We start from the raw sequence: 25,061 nt of genomic DNA on the forward strand, positions 1-25,061 counted from the left end.
TGCAACTGTCAGAAAATGCATATCAAAATATTGTGACAAATGAGCTAAATAAAACCAACAGCATGCGAACGCATCACTATTTAAAACAAGGCCCAAAGCCTGGCAGCCGTTTGTTTTCCTCACCGGGCTGACACGATTGGACGGCCTGGGGTTCCGCCCACAAACACACAAGGTGGAGTTGGAAAAAGGAAAAAAAACATGCTGATCTAATATGAAGCTGTCAAACAGCCTACCACAATTTACAAAACGAGCATTCCTTCTACGTGCAAAGGCAAAGAGATTCATTCAGTCACATACTATCAACTAAAGTCGACAAGTGACATTAAAGTTAACTTTTTTAATTAATCAACGCCAATATATGTCCGTGTAAGCATACAGCTTTCCAAATTTGTGGTTAGTCAAATTGTGCGATCGGTGTTAACTTAGGGCGTTGAAGTTAGATGCAGTTGTCCGATCAAAGTGTGCCAACATCGGCGGAGGAGCAGACACTGTCGCCCCTCCAGATGTAAACGCGATGGCTCCGCTTGGGAAACAACGGCGGTCGTCGTACGCTCGGACATGGAGGACGTCTCGGCGTAGCGAAATGGTTGGGTGGGGAGTAGGAAGCTGCTACGCGTTGACTGGAGGGAGACGGCGAGTGAGATGGAGGCGGGGGAAGAATCATCTCTGCGGGGACTGGAGCCGAGGACCGACGGCGCAGTACTGGCGATCGTTCAACCCTCCCCTTCTTCCTCCACAACGACGCCGAAGCTCACGCCGAGCAGCAAGGTAAGCCAGCGGAGCACTCGCTCGGCTCCGACGCGACACGATTGCGCCATAAAAATCACAAACGAGCGACTAAATTCGCCAAAGTAGGCATATATGTGTTTTTAGACGTGTGGAAACGCGGGTCGGTCGGAAGCCCCTTTGTACTAAGCTCGACAGGCAACGACGGTGGGAAAGGTACAGACGAGGGCGGCCATAGCCGTGCTTCTTGTCCTCTGCGGCGGGTGGAAAGTTCTCGACACAAGGCCTGGAGGTAACGCTAAATGTTGAAATTACATTCAAAGTGGTGGATCGCGCAAATCTCCCTCATCGAAACCCGTCGACTGAAGCTATATTTGGGTTACATGCGCGAAAGGGCGAGCAGTGCTCTCCGCGCCGAGACCTCCATGCGACAGTTGGCAGAACAACCAGCCGCCCCTCTCGGTTAGCCATCAGGGATCTTGGTTTAATATCTCACCGCCCTCTCTCTCCCCCTCCTCTCTCACCGACCAGACCCGGACTACCGACCACCGAGCTCGAAGAACCCGCCTTCCAGACCTCGCTTGTGCTCTTTTTTGGCAGCCCGCGTGGTTGAGTTCTCAGCCGTCATTTCGTCGGCCGAGCAGTGCGCCATTGGACCTTGTCACGGTAGGTTTGAGCTGAAGCATGGCCGACCTGGAACCTTCTCGGGCTTCGATGGTAGCCTAGTCCCTTCGAGCTTATCTTTCGAACGACTTCAGTTTGTTACAGTAAACCAAATGACTATGCTTTAGTGTAGCTTTCATATTTTATTTAGAGATTCGTCTTTGTAGCTCCACCACCACGATGTTCATTTATACTCTTAAAAATTACTATTGCGATTCAATGCATTAAAACTTCGTGGTGAGCAATGCTAATTCTACATTTTCCCTCGAAACAGGTCAAATGGTGACCGTGTGAACTGTTTACATTTTGGGCTAAAATTCGAGCTTCAGTCCCCGGAAAACAACCACGCTACATGTCGACCCTAAACGCCGCCATTGGTCGTGAAAGTGCCCCAAAGCTCTTGTTTTGCACCTCCTATGTATGTGTTGTACTATGTATGTGATTTAGCGATGAAAAGTCCTAATTGGTTCCGTTTGACGTGATGGCTAGCATCCAAAGGTTCGGTGGTCCTGGGTCGCATAGTGGTGGTTCAGCTAAGCTAGCTGGAGCCATGAAGGACACGACGAACAACGAACAGCCGCCATCATGGATGCACTACTCGGCTACGCCTCGTTGAAGAATGTAGCAAGGCTTTCGCTTGAATGTCGAATAAAAGCACGCACGTTGTTTTAAAACACCACACAACACAAATATGAATGGAAAACGAGAATGTGTGTCAATTCTCTCCCCGACACAAGTCGACATTTTTAGGATTCGGGGGTTGCAGTTTGGCACGGCGGAGCGAGATCCACGACCATGAGGTGATGAGGCTCCGAGTGGCGCAGTGCTGACTGCAGTTCTTCCATGTCGCCATTGCTCCCCTTCTACGGAGCCCCAAAGCAGATCCCCGTGGTCAGCTGGTCGCCTACAGCTGCCTGTCCGTCCACTCGCCTCCGCCTTCAGTGGATCCTCCCCAACCTCCGCTGCTCCCACTCGAAATCCTCCATTAAGCGAGCTCTGCCCGACCAAGAAAATGGTCGCCCTGGCGTGTCTGCGGATCCCATTACGGGGGGAAAGAACCGTATAGAGACACGCCAAATTCCGCCTGTGTGGAATTAGCTCGACGGCGGTGAGCTAGATGTGCTACTTGTTAGCCTTCCGCTGTGTTATTTGAGATTGGAAGCCGTCACAAGCTATCACTGAGTCTCACCATGGAGCGTAAACGTTTAAGGGGCGGTGTAATGAATATAACCCATTATGTCGACGCACATTCCAATTCCTCCCTTTGGAATCACATACCATTTATTTCGCCATTTAATTTACAATAACAACCGATAGCAATTTCTAATAAAAGACGACATTTGTCGAAGCCTTTTATGCATTAGTGATTTGTATACATTATGGAATGACTCATTCCTGATTCTCAATGAATTGCAGTGTTGTTTTTGTAAGACATCAACATGATTTTTAGTAACTTTAGTTATTCTGTCCCCCGGTCCAGATTCAAAAAGGTATCACCCACAAATGAATGGAGACATGGAGACAACATGCCAAGACCAAGGTAACGGTATAGTTTATTTTTCAAACAGTGACCAACAAGTCAGTAAGGACCATCATCTTTACATAATTCTCTAAGTCTTAGCAATTATTATTTTTTTATATGTGCAATTTTCTAACGGTGCAACATTGTGTGGATGCATGGGATAACACATAACTTTTCCTTCGTGTTTCCGTTCGTTCCTCAGCCTGGGGGCAGGATGACCTCCTCCAGCTGCTGGAAGCCATGAAGGTGGCCCTGCCCCAAAAAGACCTGACCAAGTACAAGACGTCAGAGTCCCACCTGGACTGGCAGAAGGTGGCCTTCAATTCCTACACGGCCGAGATGTGCAAGCAGAAGTGGCAAGAGGTTTCCAAAGAGGTCAGCCAGTTGAATTTAATGCTTGAGAAATGAAGCAAATAGATTTGAGATTAATGGGTTTTTTTTTGGTTTTTTTTTGGGCTTGTCACAGATCCGTAAATTCAGGACCCTAACAGAGCTCATATTTGATGCTCAGGACTACATCAAGAACCCATATAAAGGCAAGAAAATAAAGGTAAGACAACAGATTGTGTCTGCCTTATTAGTAGTGGTGCCACAAGATCTCGTGTCACAAGATCCCGCAAGATTAAAATGTGATGAGAGAGAAAAGCTGTCTCGCAAGAACAGGTCATTCAGAAGTCTATCAGCCTTTGAACTATGGCATTACTACTTAACACACGTAATATGCAAATGGCAGTGTGTGAGGCAGGATTGGAATCGCACACTTAGCGTTTTATGGCCACTATAAACCTTGCAATCCAACCTACCTCAGCGTTCCCAGTGTCACTCGCTCGTGATGTGTGGCTGTTTTTGTCCCATCGGAGTTGAAAATCGGTAATGTCCAGGCAGAATATGTGGTAATTCTACATTTGATCAAACTTATTTGAGATTTGTCAGATGAAAACACAATCGCTGCATAAGACTCCAATCAAAACATGAGATGGTAGCATCTATTTCACTTACTCTGTTTTTATTTTTGTAATTGTTTTTTATGATAAAAAATATATATATATTTAATAGGACTTCTTTCACAACATGTGATAATAGCATCTATTTCACTACTTCCTGGTTGCACACTCTTACACACTTAAACAGTAGTTTTTGAAAATGTTTTAATTGTAATTTGTTTAATTGTATTATTTTTTTAATTGTTTTTTATGAATATATATATATATATGTGTGTGTGTGTGTGTGTATGTATATATATATATATATATATATCTCATATATATATATATATATATATATCTCATATATATATATATATATATATATATATATATATATATATATATATATATGTGTGTGTATTTAGTTATTTAGTAAGACTTCTTTAACCACATGTGTTGTAGCATCTATTTCACTACTTCCTGGTAGAGAACACTAACCATTGGGAACAGAAGTTTTTGGTAGTGCACTGTAAGCATCATGAGAACTGTAGTTATTTTTAACATAAAACTAATCTTCTGGAAACAGTTAAACACATCATGCTTGCGTCATGCATGCAACGTTATAAAACATTTCAAAATTTACCTTCATTGTTTTGTGACTCAGTATACTAAGTTTAAAAAGTGTATTTGTCCAGTCACTGCAGTTTTCTTAAAAGTAATGTTAAAATATTGTCTCGTTTTGTGAGATGACTGTAGCATGACACCTGTTTATTTATTACTAATGACTCTGCAATTGCGTCTCCTTTTGCTGCACAGAAACATCCGGATTTCCCCAAAAAGCCTCTGACTCCATACTTCCGCTTCTTCATGGAGAAGCGGGCCAAGTATGCAAAGTTGCACCCAGAGATGAGCAACTTGGATCTGACCAAGATCCTGTCCAAGAAGTACAGAGAGCTGCCCGACAAAAAAAAGGCAAGTCAGAGGATTTGTGGTTGCAGCGGAAAGAAAAATCAGTTCCTGACGGTATGTTGTGTTTTTTTCCACACCTTTCCAGAAAAAATATGTGGACGACTTCCTGCGGGACAAAGAGACATTTATGCACAGCATGATGAGGTTCAGGTGAGCTCATTTAGCTTCATGATTGTGGCATTTAGTGTACATTTTGACGCTTTCTAATTCACATGCAACACCCTTGACTTTGTGCTTTGTTCATGTAGGGAGGAACACCCTGACCTTATGGAGAGCATGACCAAGAAAAGCTCAAATGTCCCTGAGAAGCCCAAAACACCTCAACAGCTGTGGTACACCCATGAGAAGAAAGCTTTCCTCAAAGGCCACCCGGATGTAAGTTTGCACATTTGCGCCAAAAGTGCTTGTTTGTGACGTCAGGCGCTCGCTGACCTTCAATTTCATCACCCAGGCCACCACCAAGGACATCAAGGACTGCCTGGGCAAACAGTGGACTCAGCTGTCGGATAAAAAGAGACTCAAATGGATTGCCAAGTCGCTGGAGCAACAGAAACAGTACGAGGTGAGATGGGAGACGTTGAAGCAGCCTGACATTAGCCCGTCGGGGGGAACCTTGCTCCTTTCACTTACTGTTTGAAATGACATGTTCAGTGGTCAGAACAAAGCTTTATATGACAAAATAAATCCATCACACTGTAGCAAGCAGCGACGACACCAAATATGCAAGGGTGAGCTAGTCAGCCAGTCATTTATCCACTATTTCTGCAGCCCGCTGTCAAATGTCCAAATTTTGGGTCAAATTCATTCTTGATTTTGGAAAAATAAGCCCTTTATCAGCAGCCCCAGGTTGGATTTTTTTTTTTTTTTTTTTTTTTTTTTTTTTTTTGAGCCATGCAAAGTTGAAATTTTAATGCTTAATTAATAAAAATTAAAACATCTATATAAGATCATAGAAATTCTTTGCTTCCTACAGGGGACAATGCGCGAGTACATCCAACAGCACCCAGAGTTAAACCTGACACAGGGGGACATAGTCAAGTCCACACTGACCAAAGCCGAGAGGCACCTGAAGGACAAATCTGACGGGCGCCCCGACAAACCTCCACCGTGAGTGCCCTTCCCCGTCCGCTCGCTCAGTGACCAGATTGGAAGGAGGGGGGCGCTCACGCCGGCTTGTGCTTGCAGGAACGGCTACTCCATGTTCTGTGCTGAGCTGATGTCCAGCATGAAGGATGTGCCCAGCACAGAGCGCATGGTGATGTGCAGCCAGCGGTGGAAGCTGCTCAAGCAGAACGAGAAGGACGCCTACCAGAAACGCTGTGAACAGGTGACTGGTTGGGGAGGATGAAATCAATTCACCAGCACCTGATTTGGGTTTGAACGTGTTGTTTCTCTCTGCAGAGGAAGAAGGAGTTTGAAATTGAGATGAACAGATTCCTCAGCGTGAGCCTCCTTTCTTATTTAATCATTTTATTTTAGTATTCTAGAGTATCTTTGACATTTTCCTTGACTTAACAGTGGAAATTACTTACTCCAAGCCTCTGATTGGCTGAAACTTCCTTCTTATTAAGGATTCTAGTGGCCCCTGTTGCCTTGGCATGCACTTCACATTAATTAAAGGTTTTTGTTTGTTTGTTTTGTTTTAAGAGTTGTTTTCAAAAATAGTATAAGTCTGTAAGTTTGGTGGTTGGTGTCGCTTCCCTGCTGGCCCTTCATGGTTCTGTACGCTCGTGGTTCTGCAGAGTTTGTCCGAGGAGGAGCAGCAACGGGTGCTGGGCGAAGACAAGGTTGGCTTCAAGAGAGGCAGTGTGGCCAACAGCCCTGCATCCAAAAAGAAGAACTCTAAAGCCAAGGTACCCAAGAAACAAACAGTTTCCCATACATTCATTTATTTGTGACGAACCGCCACAAATGAAATTTTGACCGCCACGTATAGATTTGTTACAAGCTGTTGGCGCTCCCTCATGAACACATTATAAACACAATAAGAAGATGTAGCAGGAGGGATCGGTGTTGCTAGTTTTGTAACATTGTCGCCATATTTAGCGAGTATTCAGACCCTTCTAGATACTCTTGCAACAAAACTAGCGAAGAGACTTTTGGCAACTTTGACATGAAAGCACAAATCGTTCTTCTCAACAAGAAGCAAGTGCTTCTGTTCGACATCTAAAAGCACTCAAGGGCAGCTCAGTCTTGTTTGTGACATTTAAAAAAAAAAAAAAGAAGAAGAAGAAGCAACAGACGAGAGTTCATTTGTCGCTCCAAACCTATTTTGGCTAGTTCATGTTTTTTTTAACTCACGTTTTTTAAATGTGTTACAGTCAAGTATGCATACTTGACGGCTACGCCACACGCTCCCAACCCGCCACGGCCACACATTGATTGCAGTCCTGTGGGAGACACAGATCAACCAGCAAACGTGTTACTCAGATGTTCCTTTTTCCTGATGTTTGCACGAAGGTCACCCCAGAAAAACCCAAGAGGCCCATCTCCGCTATGTTCATTTTCTCGGAGGAGAAGCGCCCCAAACTACACCAGGAGCGCCCTGATCTTTCTGACAGCGAGCTCACCAGGCTCCTGGCGCGCATGTGGAACGAGCTGCCAGACAAGAAGAAGGTACGCTAAAACCGCTGGAGTGTTTAGCGCTTTTTAAATGTACCGTGGCTGATCCGCGATGTCGCGTAGGAAAAGTACAAACGACTGGAGGCAGTCCTGAAGGCGGAGTCAGAGAAGAAAGAGGATCGCAGTCTGCCCGACCCACCCAAGACGGCGCAGGACATCTGGCAGCAGAGTGTCATTGGAGACTACCTGGCCAGATTTAAGGTGATCTTTTCATTTGTACACATTATGCATTTTAGTACATGTCAATGTGACTACTAAACTGTGTGTGTGTGTTTGTAGAACGACCGTCCAAAGGCCCAGAAAGCTATGGAAGCCACGTGGAGCACTATGGAGAAGAAAGAGAAGATCATGTGGATAAAAAAGGCGGCAGAGGACCAGAAACGATACGAGGTTGGGCTCGCCTTGCTAGCCATTTACTCGATGTTGTTTGCTCTGGCAGCCTTTCACCACCTTGTCCTTTGTCCTCGTTCCACAGCGAGACCTGTGCGAGATGCGCTCACCCGTCGCCACCGCCGTGGCCTCAGGGAAGAAGATGAAGTTCGAGGGCGAACCCAAGAAGCCGCCGTCGTGAGTTTTTGTGGTTTAGTGCCCTCCTCGATGTGCTTGGCTTCGCCTAACCTCTGCGTGCTTTTAGAAACGGATATCAAAAGTTCTCCCAGGAGATGTTGTCCAACGGAGAGCTGAACCACCTGCCCATGAAGGAGAGGATGACGGAGATCGGCAGCCGCTGGCAGAGGCTACCCCTGAAGGACAAGGACCGCTACAAGAAGATTGCCGAGGAGATGCAGAGGCAGTACAAAGTGCTGCTGGAGCAGTGGCTTGCTGTGAGTGCTTGCAAGCTTTTTTTTTTATTTTTATTGTTTTAAAGAACATCTGCTGCTCAAAAGCCAAATTTTCTAACTTCTCTCTCCCTCTCTAATCAGAGCGTGTCTTCTCAAGTGAGGAACACATACAAAGAATATAATTCTCAGGTGCGTAGCGCATCCTCCGCCTGTAAAAGGAGTTTTATTTTCTGATGCATTTTAAAATGTGTCCACTTTGTGTTCCAGAAAAGGAAAAGTACAGCGAAACCAGGAGGACCCAAGGCCAAAGCCAAGAAATCCGTAAGTGCTTCAGAACTCAACTGTTTCTTGCTGAACACCTTTCCTCGATCCTAAATTGGCAACATTTAACCAGTCCTTGAAAAGTAAGAGCATGAACAGCGTGTCAGCGAGTCCAACTTTATGCGTAAAGCACTTTAGAACAACCACAGTGGACCAAAGTACGGAGTAATAAATAAAAGCACAGAAAGTCACGAAAGCCAATGGGGTATATCTACAATATATCAAATAAAATTGAGACATTAAAAAAAGTCTTCTGCAGCCTGTTGAGGCAGTGCGCCCTCTGCTGGTAGCTTCCAAGTAGTGAACTCTTGTCATCCGCCCTGCTTCAAGCCTCTGCATGACTGATTGTTGCTTCCTACAGGACACGGAGGAAGAGGAGGAAGAGGAGGAGGAGGAGGAGGACGACGATGATGACGAAGACGATGAGGATCAGGACAGGGCTTCCTCCGACGGCGCCTCCTCCAGCGAGGACGACGAGGATGATGACGACGATGATGTAAGTTGCATCTGTCTCTCTTTCTCCCTGTCTTTCATCGTCCACTCTCTTTCCACGTCACTCAAAGTTCTTTGCTGCTGTTTGTGTTGAAGAAGGACGATGACGACGATGATGAAGACGACGACGACGACGACGAGGTGGACGACAAGGAGAACAAGTCGGAAGACAGCAGCAGCGAGTCAAATTCAGGGGGCTCGTCGGACTCCGACTCGGACTGAAAGCGGGCGCGTCGTCGCCGTGGCGACTGACGGACTGAGCAGCGCTGAGCTGAGCCACAAGGGTCCATCCAGGGAGCTCTGCCACTGTGCCAACCCTCCTCTCTCTCCTCCCACCACCAGAGGGAGCCCCTGCAAATGCCTCCTCCATTTCACATGCCCACCCACTTTTTTTTTTTTTATTATTTTTTTTACATTTCTCACTTTTTGTCTAAAATCCCAAATTTTGTCCCTAGTCCGAGTTAGACCGAGTGGCTCGAGAACTGCATCCCACTGGTTTGGCGATGTTGCGAACTTTTTTCCGACGATTTACGGTTCAGAGTTTTAATGTACCGAGCCTCCTGTTTCTTATTATTTTATTGTTGTGTGTGTGTGTGTGTGTGAGCGGTGAACAGGCTTCTCAGAGCCAAAGAACATAACCACGTGGGAGGGGGAGGGGGTGAGGCTGGGGGTGGATGTGTGCGTACGGAATAATTGCACTCTTTAGAATGTCTCTTGTTCATACTTCTTTACTCGCCACTCCTCTTGTTCTTCAGATTTGGATTTTATGGTTTAGTTCTTAGAGAGGTGGTATTTTTTCAGAAAAAAACCCCAACAAGCCATGATGAATGTCTTTTTTTTTGTTTGTTTTTTTTTGGGGTTTTTGATGTCGCTGGAATATTTCTGACTTCTTTAGTCATGTTCTCATTTAAAAGCTGTAGTGCCCATAATGTTTTCAAACCCTCCCTTTTCACTTTTAGTGAAGAGAAATTGGTTAGGAACTGAATTTAGTGGCTGCTTGTCATAATTTCTGGACACCACTGCAAATAAATATTGCATAATTTCCACATTTTAGTTGCTGAGATGGCGTGTGTATGTGTGTGCCTTGGCATGGCTTCAACTGCTCCACTAAGTACTCAGAGTACACAAGGAAGCTGATTACAGATTTTTAATAAAAAAAAGTTTTAAGGGAGGGAGTTTAAACTTGGTATGGGCACTGCAAATATATATTTTTTAAATATTTTTATTTCATATGAGGTGTCAGAATACTGTGACACATTCTGTTATGTTTGTGTGAAACAATTCCTCTCAGTTTGCAAGTTTGGACTTTTTTTTTTTTTCCCTGTTATAACAGAAATAAACCAGTTTGTTGTGCGACCACAGAGCAATTGCAATTGAAGCTGTTATTTTTGGGGGGGTTTTAATTGTTGACTGGAATCCTTATTCATTTGAGTGCATTGCTGGTCGCCCCCGCCCAAAAAATATGCACTTAAAGCAAATGTGTCCCATTAGTGTGAGTCTGTGTGTATGTGCACATCACAGCAACATCATGAATGTACATAACTGTCCATTTTTTCCTGCTTTAGATGCTTTCTTTTACTGCTCTGCTGTGATTGGTTACCTACACACACGCGCACACACACAGGTTAATTAAAGTGGCTGTTTGTAAAAGGGAACAGAGCCGCCAGTAGAGTTGGGTTGGGGGGGACAAAAACTTGTATTTTTTCTTGTAAATACTGTTAATTTTGTTTGGAGTGCTTCATGTTTTGTTTGTACTTTCATTTGGCGAATCGTCACGCGCGACCTCTTGAGTTGTCCTGTCGGTCGCTTGTTTTTCCTTCAAAAGAGCAAAAGCTTTACAAGGTTTGTACTGCTGATCATTTCAGAAAAAGAAGTTTGATGTTTTCTATAGCTGAGGGTGTTCTTATGTCCTTGTAGTTCAAGTATTTGGGCAAATAAAAAAAAAACAATCTTGGACAGTTTGTTATCTTGTCATATCATTTTCTACGTGTTCTTACACTTGCATTTCAATTTTTAGGAGAGAAAGCCCACTTTGCATTGTCTGAATGTTTTAACTCCTTGTCATTTAATCTATTATTTGAAAAGGATTAAGAAATTGAGATATTGTTTTGGTAATTAAAGGAGTATTGGTGGCGCACTGGAAAAACGTGCAAGAATACAGTAGTCCTATTTTTTTGGGGGGGGGGGGATAATTGCAAGAGAAGTCATATTTCAAGAATAAATTATATATAGTATAGTATAAATGTGTTTTCAATACAAAGGGCCTCAACATAACAGTATGAAAATCAAGTTGTTTGGTAAACATGGCTTTTAGACCATTTTGCTTCAGTGTGAGTGTTTTTTGCAATATCTGGAATCTGTAATTACAAAGACACAAGATTAACCTGTTTGTTACCAATTAACATTGCTACTGAGTGGGAAAATCCAAAGACAAAGACATTTTTTGAAACCCATGTGACTCTTGTGATACAAATTAGCATCATTAGAACTACTTATTTCAATAACACCAGTTTAATAGCGCAATAAACTAAAGACGTATGTCCTCGTCAGGCTTCCGTAGTGTGATTATTTTTTACATAAGTAGCAACATCCTCTGCTACGCCCCCTTTTTTAAACACGAAAAATACGAACGCCTGTGAACGTAACCGGAAGTGTGTGGTTGTTCAGCGTCGTAATTGGTGGAGCACTGCTGCATGGCGTGCCTCGCGACTGTTCCGCAGGCTCGTGACGCTGGTTGGTTTGATCAACAAAACAAAAGACAACAATTTGGACTGTTTAGTTTAATTCTTTATTCCCGCTTTATATGCGACACCACCGCAATGGACGTCCTTGGAGGTTTGTCGCAGTGACGCCGTCATGTCGCCGCCCGGTTCCGAGTCCGCGGTACATGACGACGAGGTAAAAGGAAACCAAAATAAAATGTGATGTCACTGCAACAGCCGCGCGCACCGCTTTCTTCTACGCTTGTGTCGCGCGCCCGTCACTGCTGGCTGTGGCAATAGCTAGCAGGTGTTTGCTAACAAGCTGCTGTTAGCGCTTATTGCTGTTGACGGTGCTGTTGTGTTTCAGTGCTAACTATACACACTGATATGTTATGGAAAGCATGTTGACAGTCTACACCTTGTAATACGATGTCAGTATCAATTAAGTTGTATACTTCCGACACCTAACACAGCCAGCTAGCTAGGAAATATTCACGTAAATGAAATATCTATCTGTTTTTTGCTGTGGTCAGCTCTTAGTACTCAAAAATACACAATAATAAAAAAAGAATATATAAACTTGGGCATAGTTATCTTTTGTAGTGGATGTCATTAGATTGTGAATTTGTCCTCCACAGGATGAAGAGAGACGTGCATCTTCTGCTCACTGCTAATTTCCAAGTGAGTAACATGGAGTTGATGTGATGGATACGACGATCTGTTAATTGTGTGGCTTTTTCATTTAACTCTGCAGGTCAGCATCTCATTACCTCGCCATCAAGATTTACCCGACAGATTTGCAAATGAAAATGGAGGATATGGCCCTTTCAGGCCCAGACAACACCAGGCTGGAGGTGAGTACATGTACCTGTACATGTACATATATAAATGATACATTTTGATGTTAAACTATGCATTGTGTTGCAGGCTTTGGTCCATGACGTCTACTCTGAGCTGGTGGAGGACGCCTGTTTGGGCCTTTGCTTCGAGGTGCATCGAGCCGTGAAGCACGGCTATTTCTTCCTGGATGAAACCGACCCGGAAAGCACCAAGGAATTTGGTTAGTCTTGCTATTGATGCTTGTCCAGGCACCATTTTATAGTACTCGGCGTGCCAACAATACTGTATGGGTGACGTAAACTCCAGATTTGTCACTAACATTGGAGGGTACATGACTTGAAATGACTTCCCATGCAATTATAATGGGACAGTCTATATAAGCAACAACCATTAAATACAGGCAGCCGTCGTTCTCCATGGTGGTTGTTGGTCATAAATATATGTTGTCTTTCCTTATGTAGAGATTGTGGATCAGCCGGGCCTGGACATATTCGGTCAAGTGTACAATCAGTGGAAGAACAAAGAGTGCGAGTGTCCCAACTGCAAGCGGCTCATCGCGGCCTCTCGGTTTGCCCCCCACCTGGAGAAATGTCTGGGCATGGGACGCAACAGCAGCCGTATCGCCAGCCGCAGGTGGCCCCGGCACGCCGCGTCACTCTGAACACGTCTGAGCTGGATGTTTGATCCATTTCTGTGGTTCATGCTCTGACAGGTTGGCCAGCAACAACAACAACAACAACGTCAGCAAGTCGGAAAGCGACCAGGAAGACAACGACGACCTCAATGACAATGACTGGTCGTATGGCGCCGAGAAGAAATGTGAGTGGCTGGACGGATTGAAAATCAAGCAGAGCATCACTCTGATTACTTTTTCTGTTTTCTGATTGCAGCCAAGAAAAGGAAGTCAGATAAGGTCATCTTACTTTTTGTTTTCTCCTTTAAAAAAAAACAATAACAAATCAAAAACAATGCTGTGTCTTATGTGTTTTTGTTGTTGTTGTTGTTGTTTTGCCTGTGCAGAATCAAAATTCACCACGGCGATCCAAGTCTCTTAAACATAAAAATGGTGAGTGTGCAAGATGATAGCGCTTGCTAATACGAGGAATAATTCATGCCGCTAACATTTCCCGCAGACCTGCAATTTATCTGTGGCAGTGGGTTGCGGTGTGTGTGTGTGTGTGTGTGTGTGTTTGTTAGAGGATGCCATTGTTTCATTTAAATAATTGTAAAAATGACAAATTGTACTATTTTTCTCCAAAATGAAACCTGAAATGAGAAAATGCATTGTGTAATGCACGGTACGTTTAAAAATTGTGGTTATAATGGGAGGCATTGGGACTTTTTTGTCCTCGAGGGAGCTGAAAGGGTAGTAAATTAAGAATCTGAGGCTGCAAAAAAAAAGCATCAATCAGTTTTATTGCAAATTTTATATATATTTAAGTTTGGTTTTTTTAAATCCCCAGTACTCTAACACCTAGGTTCCCAAAGTGGGGTACTCGTACCCCCAGTGGTAAGCAAATTATCATTGGGGGTACATGAATAAAAATGAAAAACAATTGGCACGTAACACTCAAAAATTCCGAGCGCACCTGAATGCCACATAGCACAGAGCCCATGGTCATAGCAGAAAGAAGGAAGGAACACGGCATAAAGTTCTTCATTGCTCTGTGAGTATATGAATAAGTACGTAAGTTTGACGATTGTGTTTTGTATTAAGACTGTTTATATTCTTGAAGGTTTAACTTTAATCGGTGTTCCAATCCTTGCGGCGTGAAATCCTGTCAATGTATGTGCGTGTCAGGATGAGAGAGTGGAGATTCTCCTGAAAATGAGGCTTTATCGCTGCTTGTATGTATTTTTTTTACTTTGCGTACTGCTTTATCATGTTTGCGTTTCAATTTGGTTTCAAATTTATATGCAAATTTAAATCATAGCGATTGCAAGTGGACAAAAGTGAAGCTCAAGTTCAAAACGGGAAGGATCCCAACATCCGGCTGAAATAAAAAGATATGAAGGACAAATACTTAGATATGTAATTCATCTCCAAGAGAAATTCACATCTCATCTATGTATCAGTATGTATCCAAATTTGACCATGCACAATACACATTTTCGAACCAGAATTACTTACTATAAAATGAATTAAACCAGAATGAATGATTTGTCAAGTGAGGAACGTCCATACAAAGAATGAATGATTTCATTTATTCATTTCTGAACGCTCTTGTCTTATCTTGAAAGGTGAGCTTGGGACCAGCGTCAGCTCAGAAGCTTTCAAGGTGACGACGCTCTCCTGTCATCGTCACATTTTCGTGTTTACTATCAACGCTGGTGGATTCTGACCGCTCTCTGTCTGCCTTTCAGTACAACAACTACAACGCCGGAATCAGTTACGAAAGTCTAGCGCCCGAGGAAGTGAGATCGTTGTTGACAACGGTGAGGTTCCAGTGCTAAAATCGGCTAAAGCCAACGTTGAAGTGGCAGCGCAGGTTGTGTGACTTCATAGCGTCAGCACAGCAAGACATTCACGTATGAGATGCACAAAATGTAATACCCGAGGTCCGGATTTCCACCACAAGGGGTAGTTCGGTGACCCTTTACAGTGGGAATGCATTGAAAAAGGGCAGCAAAATGAACCCAAGTGTACAGCCTTGTGTTGGAAAGGAGGCTATGTAATTGTGTATTGACGTTGTGTGTCTGTGTGCAGCAATGCGGCGTGATCTCTGAACACACCAAGAAGATGTGCACCAGGTATGTACTACTGTACACACACACACACACACATACTGTGACCTAGTGTGTGTCTGATCCTCAGTTTGACCTTGGTGTTTAACCTTGGCGCCAAGGTGAAATGTCATGGTGGAAAGTGAAAGTGCACCATGGCTTTCCTTTCCAGCATGCACTGTCCTGTGTGTTGGGACCAAGTGGCAAATAAGACCAGTAAGCCCAGTGCTCCGTTGGCCAACATCAATTGAAAGCCAAAAATGGCTGCAGATGTACGCGCACACACCCCCGGCAACGACCGCCAGTCTTAGTCAGGGATGTGTAACGCCACCTTGTGTCCCCCCCCCTCCCCTCCCACCAGGTCTCAGCGATGTCCCCAGCACACGGACGAACAGAGGAGGGCCGTCAGGGTGTTCCTCCTGGGGCCGTCCGCGTGAGTGTGCCCCCCACTCCCTCCATCCTTTACCCTCCCATGCCCACATGTCTACTTATACTTGTGTGTGTGTGTGTGTGTGTTGTCATGGGGATGGTGCTCAGTGGCGCCCTCTTCTGTCTGATAGTTACATTACAGTCACGACCATAATTGACCACCACCGTCTTTTCACACACAGCACGTCTCAACTGGCGGCAATCCATCACGTGAATGATATCAGATGGGCCAGTTTCCCCCACATTAGTGATATCAAACGGGCCAGATCCAACGCTTGAAAGACATCAGTTTGGACAAATCCGACACATGATTGATATCAGTAATCCGACACATTAATGGTATCAGTTTGGTCAAATCTGATACGTGAATGATATCAGACAGGTCAAATCCGACACATGAGTGATATCAGTTTGACCAAATCCAGCACATGAATGATGTCAGATTTGCCAAATCTGACACATGAATGGTATCAGTTGGGCCAAATCTGACACATGAGCGATATCGGTTTGGCCAAATCTAAAACATGAATGATATTAGTTTGGCCAAATCAGTCACATGAATGATATCAGTTGGGCCAAATCCGGCAATAAACGGTATCAGTTTGACCAAATCCAACACATGAACAGTATCAGTTAGGCCAAATCCAACACATGGATAATATCAGACAGGTCAAGTCCGACACAAGAACAATAACATTTTGGCCAAATCGGACTCATCAATGATATCAGACGGGCCAAATCCAACACACAAATTATACCAGTTTGGCCAAATCCAACACACAAATGATATCAGACGGGCTAAATCCGACACATGAATCATATCAGACAGGCCATATCCAACACAGGAATGATATCAGATGGACCAAGAGTTTACATTTTTTGCAGTATGTTCTTAAAACAGCAGAGCACTCCTGTCATCTTGGGTTTGGGCCATATAGAGAGGATCTTTGACTAGTGTCTTTCCAGTAGGTTCTTAATAACAGCAAAGTGCACCTGTCACATAAAGGATCTTAGCCGAGCCGAAACATATTGCTTGTGGTTTTAATTGACATGAAATACATTGTTATGTTGTTTATTCCCAAAAGACGAAAGAAGGTAAGGATGAGGACGTGTTTAACAGATGCTAAATATGAGATAGAGCTAAATAAAGCAGGAGGTATCATTGTAGTCCTGCTGGGACTTACCTGTAGCAGCAAGTCATCATGTCTGGGGTTCCTGTACCAGGTCGGCCCTTCCCGACGCTGACACCGCGATGGACAGTGAGACCTTTGACCTTCCCGACAGCGGCCAGAGCCTCATTAGCCGACTGCAGTGGGAAGACTCTCCGGATATTTCCCCCACCGACTCCGCCTCATCCAAAGCCAGTAAGGAATGAATCGCTATACACTAGGTCCCCAACTTACGAACACCCGACTAGCGAACATTCGCGAATACGAACACAAGCCGACTGGTCTATATTTTATTTTATTTTGCCTTGTAGTCGCTCAATCAGTATTCATACTGCTCCTGTACATGCTTGACCAGTAGAGGGCACTGTGACACTGCTAATGGGACCAGCAGAGGAAGAGTTCGACGCTGGGGAGATAAAGCTAAATAGAAAGCTAAATTATACGACCCGGACAGAACGTGTGATTAAAGTTAATGCTTAATTCCACACCACCCACAGAACACTACCTCTTTTAGAAGAGTAACGACGACGACCATTTGTCCTTTTTTTCAATAACTACTCCTCCAACTCAACCACAACGACGTATGCTGGATCACTCCTCTTCAAAGGTAAATAACATTTATCATTACGTATTATTATATCACTTTTATTGTTTTTTTCATTAATTATCCTCTTTTAATATTACTACTGCATCCAAACTCATATTTACATACATACACATATACTGTATATGTATACACGTACATGTAGTACCTATATCATTGGTAATATTACCTTTTCCCCGACTTAAGAACAATTCGACATAAGAGCGGTCATCTGGAACCAATTGTGTTGGTAAGTTGGGGACCTACTGTATACGTCCTATTCATTATTTATTCAGTCCATGCTTTTTGATATTCATGAGTAGGTCCACTTCATTAAGTCACGTGGTTTTCCTAAATTCACCAATGTTGTTACTGTGTCTTTTCCGGTGTTGGCTTTCTTCAGGCTTCTGATTGGCTAACTTGTCCTGGCAGCTCTATTGCGCCAACATGCATATGCATTTTCATTTGCAGCAGTTGCATTTTTAAAAGTGTATTTCCTGATTTCTTTACATCTTTCATCCTCACAGGCACAAACCACTCTGACCTTCGGAGACCCAAGAAGAAGAAGCGTAGCTCTATGGCTTTTAACAGTGGAGGAGCTGAAGGAGGAAGTGGAAGCCTGACAGGCGGCGGCGGTGGAGGAGGAGGAGGAGGAGGAGGCAGCTCTCAGAGTAACATCAGCAGCTTGGCCAGCAAAAAAAAAAGACCCAAACTTTCCGCACCTTCTATTTCGAGCATCTACGATGACTTAAACTAGACTTTGGACAGAGGATGATGCATTCAGGTGACGTTTTTTTTCTGTTTTGGGCACAGGTGGTGAGCACCGCAAAATGTGACCGTGTGCATGTAGGTCACACACAGTCACGTTGACACATTCCTCTGCCGCTTTATCATTGCCTATTTAGTAACATTTTTTTTATGTGGTACTTTATCACACAACCAAGCATCCTTGAATGTGACAAGTTTGCAAACTCCTTTTTTGTGTATTTTGTGTCAAGAGATGTGCAGTGGACATCATGGATCCAAATGATCTTGCATGACATTTTGTTTTTGCACATTTGATGTTCTTGTACATGGTGGTGGAGAGCAGTGTGCACTGTAAACAAAGTTAATAAGCTCATTTGCATCAACCTCAAACTGGATAAACACATCCTGATGTCATTTGAAATATAATTGTATATATTTTTATAGTCCTGTGCAGTTTTGTAAAGTGTCATTGGAGATCCGGTCTAGTGTTGTGCACTAACCAGAAGTGTTGTAAAAAATATATATATTGTTAGTGACTTTATTAGCACTGTCACGCGCATGTTTAGAAATAAACCAAGACCGGGAGTATTTTTAAAATGATTTTAATTGGAGATGTCACTAAAGTCCAGGACTCCTCCAAATGTCTTTCAATCATTTTATAAGTGCCAGATGCAGTTTGGTCTCATTCATTCATTCTTGGTTTTATTTACAGAAAATACACATTGTACAGACAGGTGACTAAGAAATTGCACACGTGAGCGGGTCTGCTCTAGTTTGTCTTCACATTACAGCATCTTCTCAAGTGTTACGTTAAATTAATTTCTAGACAATCATTTTTGAGCCACAAAAAAAAGTTTTCAGCTTAAGTCAACCTGATTGAAACAAAGCTGAGATTCCTGCACCTTTTTCCAAAAAAGCTACACACCGGAAAGCAAAACATTTGGACCTAAGAGACAAGTGTACAAAGACACAAATTGACAAACTTTAGTTGCAGACTGTCAGGGAGGTTCATGTTTTTGCTGCCGTTTGTTAGCAGGATGAAACAAAAACTACTTCAGTGAGATGTAGTGGAGCTTCGTGGAGGTGTGGGGCCAAGGAGGGAGCCATCAAATGCAGGCGGACTTCTGCGTTGTTTTGTTGACACTGTGTAATGGGCCATTTTTTAATATAGTTTTAAATTAATGTCTGATCATTAATTTTATCTATGAAGATGTTGATCCAAATGAGGATTTTTTTTAAGCCTTGGCGGATGTCAACGGTCGTAAGTTCTACACATTCAGCTGTGGTGTCCATTTGACTTCCAGAGTTCTCTCCTTCCCGCCCTCTTCAGCGGCTGTGCATCCCAAAAATGAGGAAGCTAAAGAAGACAGTGACACCCACCAGGGAGATGGTGGCAGGGGCAGTGAAGAACTGCCTGTAATTGATGCGGAAGTACCACACCACAGCGAGTATCACCACAAAGATGGGCACCACCAGGCTGCCCATGCTGACGGCCACACCCGCCGCCCTCCAACCTCCTGAGACCGGTCCCGCTCTGGGCCTCGCCCCGGCCTGAGCCCCCGCATCGGGGCTGCTGTCGTGTAATGCCTGGGAGACGTGGCAGTGGATGACGCTGTTGTGAGTAACGCTCAGAGAGAGCAGCGTTCTCTTGGGGTCCTGCAGCAGCTGGCCTCGATAGATCAGCTTGATTTGGTGCTCCCGCCCAGAGAAGTACTTACTATGCAAGAAAACAGAAGAAACATTTTCTTAGGATTGATTTATAGTTGTATACACAATTAACAGTGGTTAACTTCTTTTGTCCCTGTTTGAGCACATCTCCCTCACTTGTTTGCTCCACTTCTGGCATGTCGCTAATGTGATATACAGTATGGCATCCATTATGCTGGACATTCTATTGAGCATTAACGACCCCGCTAATCTGAGGATAGGTTTAAAAAAAATAAATTATCCAAAAATAGCCGCCTCTTTTTTTTTTGCAGGAAACATGTTCCATTCACCATAGGTTGGTGGTAATTTGTAAATATGTGAGCATACAAGTAAATACATACCGCATACATGTACCACTGTTAGAACCTCCACAAATTTGACATGTTCATGTCTTATGCTTCACTAATTTTTTTCTATCAAGCGTTGACATTGAGAATTGTTCTTGGGTCCTTCAACGCACCATAGTTGTGTGCTGTGACTCAGTGGTCCCCAACCTTTTTTGACCCACGGACCGCTACATTATAGCGATCTAGTTTATCTTATTATGTATTGTGTAAAACTAAGACATGAATAACATCAAATTAAAAGCACAAAATGAATGCAGGCCCACCATCCACCAGTTCAACTTCCAGCCAAGTTTTTCCAGAGAGATGAGTACATGGCTGTTTGGCATGTGTGGTAAAAGGCAGTGCGCTAGCATGAATTAACTTGAGACAAATGTGCACATTAGCACTCAATAAGTCATCAAAACTTACCTTTATGCATTCCCACATTATATCAGCATTTGAGACCAAATATGAGGTGAAAGAAAAATGCTAAAAATACAGTAGTATTCTATCTGTGCGGCATGAGACAAAGTTAGCACACGCACGGTGGACATGCGTCAAGTGAGACGGACGTAACAGAGAATCCGGACACTTTTCAAAATAAAATGAATGAAAATGAAATAATGGAAATTATTTTTTCTTTCTGTGCGGCCCGGTACTGGCCCGGGGGTTGGGGACCACTGCTGTGACTGGCTACACTGACTCCGATTCCATCTGTTCGATGATCTTCCATTATCATTCATTAGTGGTGAGTACCGATACATTTTATACTTTAAATATGTTTATTAAGGCATATTTAGAGATTCAACCTGGATTATATTGCGAAGGGTATAGGAAATCTAATAATTACAGTACATAAGAGTCACCTTCATTATAAATGTTATTAAAATGTTATAAATGAAATCGGAGGTCAATGTCAAGCTAGCAGGAGGATTTGGAGAGGGAGAGCGTGCCGTGTGTCAAAAACAGGACATTTTTTATGGGCATATTAACTACTCACGGTTTTTGCTGTTTGCTGGTGGTCCGAGCACGTAACCTCTACAAACAGCATCGCTCCACAGTATATGTAGAAAGTGGATAAAGCTACACACACAAAGCACTTTTAACTAAATTCTTCCAATACACTATTGTGGCACCCTTAAGACGCATTTAAAATGGGTGAGCAGCTCGGTCATCCTGGAGAGGCTCAGAGTACAGCCGCTGCTCCTTCACATGGAGCATCTAGTCTGGATGCCCCCGGGACGCCTCCCTGGTGAGGTGTTCCGACCATGCCCAGACAGGAGGAGGCCCCGGGGCAGACCTAGGACATACTGGAGGGATTATGTCTCACAGCTGGCCTGGGAACGTCTTGGTCTCCTCCCGGGGGACCTGGAAGAGGTGGCTGGGGACTGGGAAGTCTGGGCTTCCCTACTGAGATTGCTGCCCCCGCAACCCGAACCCGGATAAGCGGAAGAAAATGGATGGATCTTTATAAATTTACATATTTAGAAAGTTTGTTGTGTTGGTACCAACCTTTTGAGTTGTGCTACGGTGTCGTGCGGCTTAACCACAGCTACCTCTTCAGTGTCGTTTAAAAACTTGAGGCGTACAGAAATGGAGGAGGCTGCTATTTCCTTGACACTCTTTTTATATTCCCCCTCCATCTCCTCCTCTTCACCGTAATCCTCCTCTTCCTCCTCGTCCGAAGCATTAACTCTTCCAGCTTGGGGAGCTTTGCTCCGAATGTCCAGCGCGTCTGTCCTCACCCCCTCGGCGCCCGTTTCCTCCACCGCCCCCTCGCCGTCACCCCTCTCATCTCCCTCGTCGGGCTTGTTGTCCTGCGGTGGCGCCGGGCTGGCCTGCTCGGGGGCGTCTGCTCCGGGGGAGCCTCCGCCACCATAGCTGTCGTCGCCACCCAGGCCGATGAGGGAGGCGTGAGCCCCAACGGTCAGGATGGTGCCCAGGATGTGGTCTCCGCGCTCGGCCACGTGGGTGGAGAGCCAGGCCAGGACGAGGGCCAGGACCAGGAGGAGAGCACCCCCTGCCACCGTCACCTCGCCCCCGATCCCGTCCAACATGGTCAGTGCACACACTGCCATCTGTCTGTCCTCCACACCTGAGGACAAAGACGAGAAACATAAACACTTAGTTTAGAGCTGGATCGGGAAAAAAATCTGCCTTTATTGAGCTAATAATGCTCCCTACTGATTGACGGTGTCAGAGAGCTATTAATTACCTTTGATAGACAGATACTCTATTGATCTCCAAGAGAAATTCACATTTCCAGCAGCTCTGCAAAAATGTCATAATGAACTTAATCACTTACATCACAAAAATAAAACAAAGCAACCAAGGCAAGACATGACAGACAAGAAAAATAATAAAATAGATAACAAAAAATAAACATGGGACAGATCATGTCAAGTTTGTAGTGCAGTAATACATCATGAATAATAATACATCATAATGATAATAATAATACAACATAATAGTAATACATCATAATTTAATACTCCAGTCCAGTCCTGTGTATGTTTTTTACCGCTCCCCCTCTGTTGTGTTGAAAAAGAAATGATTTGCTGCTTAAACTTATCTTCTGCCGGGAGATGCTGGTTTTCCATGATGGAATGGAGTCTATGCTTTTATCTGTGTGGGTTTTGGTGTACCTAATCAAGTGTCCTAAGTCGGACATGCACACAACTCGTTAACACGATGACAACTTTAAACGCACAAAGACTAATTAGCTACACCGGAAGTAAAGTACACAACACACAGCCTATTTGCGTAACACATCACATTTACGTCGCAATCCCTGTTATTCAACATTTGACCAGCGTATATAAACATGCATTTAACACACCGTTCTAGAACAACACGCAGGTGCTCTAACGCAGGCCAAGTCTTCCAATTAGCAACAGTGGGACTTCCGTCAGAATTACGTCAACAACTAGCGGCGTTATTCACGGAACAGCTGTTTAGTTACGCTAAGGCTTTATATCCAAGCTGCCAAAAAAAAATGAAATTCTGACTTAAAAATTCGTCTCGCGTGTCGTGGTGCTAAACGATGACGCCTCTTCTTTACCTGACGACTAGTTAGCAAGCTTAGCTAGCCTGCGAGCTAATGTGCACACCTCAACTTAACAAGGCAGATCTTTCGGCTCCTAGGTCAGTTATAACACCACTAATCAATGGAGATGTTATGGTTTAACGTGCGTGGTAGTCAATAAGTGAACTAGTCTCACCGTCCAGACGTGAAATCAGAGCATGTTTGAAGACGAGCCTCGGTGCTAGCTGCTCGTGGCTACTTCCTGGAACAAAAAAAAAACAACACTCTTTAGGGAGAGTGGCGATGTGACGTCATCATCAGGCAGCCGCAAACACACCTTGTTTAATCACGTCATAATGAATTTTAACACTTGTATTGGTAATGTTTACACGATAAATGGCGTGATGTCATAAACTGTCCAAATACGTAAACATTTGAACAAAATGAATCCACCCTTTCTCAAATGTATGCCAGTTCGGAGCTGTATAACTGTCAAACCTATTCTCACCAAAATTCATATTCAACGTGCATAATCACATCATAAAACTTTCGCATAGGTTATGTCTTAAAATCAGACAGGAATCTTGCTGTCCTTATGTGCAGTGTTGGGCAAATTACTTTAAATAAAGTACAGCTACTAGTTCCTTTCCCCAAATTTGGGGGAATGATTTCTTCATAAATGTAATTACTTGCCAGTTAAAGCAATTATTGCACAACTTTTCTGAAAAACCTTCAAATATGTAAAATAATTTAGTTTTGTAGTATCATATGCCGCTGAGAGATGTTTGAGATGAAATTCTCCAAAACCGACAAAGTCAAAAGGATCACTTTAGAAAATTAAGCCAATTTCACCGCCCCCTTAGTGTTTGTTCATCTCCAGTTATGAGAAGCAAAGAAGACTCACACGCTGGTATTAGACTTACAAAATGTATTGAAAAATAAATCAGACAGAATAGACTTTGCAGTTTCGAAGCTCCGGACTGAGTCTCTTCCCATGGACGCACGCCTGCAGCCTCCTTGTGGGAGGTGTACTTTAGTGTCCTCAAACTTCAATTAGATGTTCTAGCAAATTTGAGAATATTGTTAAAAATAATCATCACATGACTCTATGGATATTCATCAAAGAATATCCATCCATCCATTTTCTATGCCGCTTCTCCTCGTTAAGGTTACGGGGGTATGCTGGAGCCTATCCCAGCTGACTTCCTGCAACTCATCAAAGAATATACAGTAGCTAATATAATAATTCTTAGGGCAAAGAAGCTAAAAGATGCTAAAAGCACGTGTCTTTTGACTTGAAGAGTCTTCGTTTTCTCCTTCCATTTGTCCACTTTGTACAGCCACCTAGTATCAATAATGTGTCATAATGCGTGTCATGGTTCTGTCACATACGGAGGTATTCAAAATCATCACAATTGTGATGATAATCATTGTGCACTACGCTTTGTTACTGGTTGTGGTCGCCTCACTCACCACTGTGAGCTCTATGCCAAAGCAGAGTGGCCCTCCTTGAATTCCCGCAGGTATGCTCATTGTGATGTTGATTTACAAATCTCTTCTCGGATTAGCTCCACCCTACCTGTGCTCTCTGCTGCAGATATCAAGGAGCCCGTACACTCCTGATCAAAATCTTAAGACCAGTTGAAAAATTGCTACAATTTGAATTTTGCACTTTTGGGATCTTAATGAGGTTTAAAGGAGAGCTACAATATGCAAAAACAAGAAGGGGGAGTGAGACAAAAAACAACAATTAAACTGAAACAGGCTGTTTATCAGCTGATCAAAA

At 43.7% G+C, this 25,061-nt stretch overlaps 3 protein-coding genes across 7 annotated transcripts; 2 read left to right on the forward strand and 1 right to left on the reverse strand.

Moving 5' to 3' along the window:
* The first annotated feature begins 276 nt into the window (after nt 1-276).
* Nucleotides 277-10,386, forward strand: ubtf (upstream binding transcription factor). The gene is made up of 22 exons (XM_054760253.1): nt 277-768; nt 1,258-1,392; nt 2,870-2,929; nt 3,114-3,286; nt 3,378-3,461; nt 4,654-4,809; nt 4,892-4,956; nt 5,055-5,181; nt 5,258-5,368; nt 5,780-5,913; nt 5,992-6,133; nt 6,208-6,249; nt 6,549-6,659; nt 7,267-7,422; nt 7,492-7,629; nt 7,708-7,818; nt 7,904-7,995; nt 8,063-8,252; nt 8,352-8,399; nt 8,478-8,531; nt 8,893-9,027; nt 9,120-10,386. The coding sequence occupies exons 3-22, from the start codon at nt 2,893-2,895 to the stop codon at nt 9,243-9,245; spliced, it is 2,232 nt and encodes a 743-aa protein (XP_054616228.1). The 5' UTR covers nt 277-768; nt 1,258-1,392; nt 2,870-2,892; the 3' UTR covers nt 9,246-10,386.
* Nucleotides 10,387-11,655: 1,269 nt separating this feature from the next.
* Nucleotides 11,656-20,813, forward strand: atxn7l3a (ataxin 7 like 3a). Of its 4 annotated transcripts, XM_054760240.1 has the most exons (15): nt 11,656-11,921; nt 12,364-12,406; nt 12,480-12,579; nt 12,653-12,785; nt 13,027-13,198; nt 13,278-13,384; nt 13,456-13,478; nt 13,586-13,631; nt 14,807-14,844; nt 14,930-15,001; nt 15,273-15,316; nt 15,651-15,722; nt 16,943-17,082; nt 17,998-18,254; nt 19,522-20,811. In XM_054760240.1, exons 3-14 carry the CDS (start codon nt 12,529-12,531, stop codon nt 18,225-18,227), a joined length of 1,128 nt encoding a protein of 375 aa, XP_054616215.1. In that variant the 5' UTR covers nt 11,656-11,921; nt 12,364-12,406; nt 12,480-12,528; the 3' UTR covers nt 18,228-18,254; nt 19,522-20,811. The 4 variants fall into 4 exon arrangements, with proteins under 4 accessions (XP_054616215.1, XP_054616214.1, XP_054616217.1 ...); XM_054760239.1 differs by having other exon boundaries at nt 17,998-20,811; XM_054760241.1 differs by lacking the exon at nt 11,656-11,921 and adding an exon at nt 12,027-12,156 and having other exon boundaries at nt 17,998-20,812.
* Nucleotides 18,804-23,543, reverse strand: tmub2 (transmembrane and ubiquitin-like domain containing 2). 2 transcript variants are annotated; one of them, XM_054760244.1, is made up of 4 exons: nt 23,472-23,543; nt 22,466-22,521; nt 21,763-22,345; nt 18,804-19,934 (listed from the first exon to the last, which is right to left on the reverse strand). In XM_054760244.1, exons 3-4 carry the CDS (start codon nt 22,326-22,328, stop codon nt 19,544-19,546), a joined length of 957 nt encoding a protein of 318 aa, XP_054616219.1. In that variant the 5' UTR covers nt 22,329-22,345; nt 22,466-22,521; nt 23,472-23,543; the 3' UTR covers nt 18,804-19,543. The 2 variants fall into 2 exon arrangements, with proteins under 2 accessions (XP_054616219.1, XP_054616218.1); XM_054760243.1 differs by lacking the exon at nt 22,466-22,521 and having other exon boundaries at nt 23,472-23,537.
* Nucleotides 23,544-25,061: the final 1,518 nt, after the last annotated feature.

Source organism: Dunckerocampus dactyliophorus, chromosome 18, assembly GCF_027744805.1.
Source record: "Dunckerocampus dactyliophorus isolate RoL2022-P2 chromosome 18, RoL_Ddac_1.1, whole genome shotgun sequence".
Classification (NCBI taxonomy): domain Eukaryota; kingdom Metazoa; phylum Chordata; class Actinopteri; order Syngnathiformes; family Syngnathidae; genus Dunckerocampus; species Dunckerocampus dactyliophorus.

Excerpts from the sequence above, each read along its gene's own strand:
- atxn7l3a (XM_054760239.1), top strand. The coding sequence starts at position 12,529 with ATGAAAATGGAGGATATGGCCCTTTCAGGCCCAGACAACACCAGGCTG. Across the intron at positions 12,580-12,652 it reads CAGACAACACCAGGCTGGAG|GCTTTGGTCCATGACGTCTA; the intron begins GTGAGTACATGT and ends ATTGTGTTGCAG. Across the intron at positions 13,199-13,277 it reads AGCCGTATCGCCAGCCGCAG|GTTGGCCAGCAACAACAACA; the intron begins GTGGCCCCGGCA and ends ATGCTCTGACAG.
- tmub2 (XM_054760244.1), bottom strand. The coding sequence starts at position 22,328 with ATGGCAGTGTGTGCACTGACCATGTTGGACGGGATCGGGGGCGAGGTG. Across the intron at positions 19,935-21,762 it reads ACCGTAGCACAACTCAAAAG|TAAGTACTTCTCTGGGCGGG; the intron begins GTTGGTACCAAC and ends TTTCTTGCATAG.
- ubtf (XM_054760253.1), top strand. The coding sequence starts at position 2,893 with ATGAATGGAGACATGGAGACAACATGCCAAGACCAAG. Across the intron at positions 5,914-5,991 it reads CGCCCCGACAAACCTCCACC|GAACGGCTACTCCATGTTCT; the intron begins GTGAGTGCCCTT and ends TTGTGCTTGCAG. Across the intron at positions 7,996-8,062 it reads GAACCCAAGAAGCCGCCGTC|AAACGGATATCAAAAGTTCT; the intron begins GTGAGTTTTTGT and ends GCGTGCTTTTAG.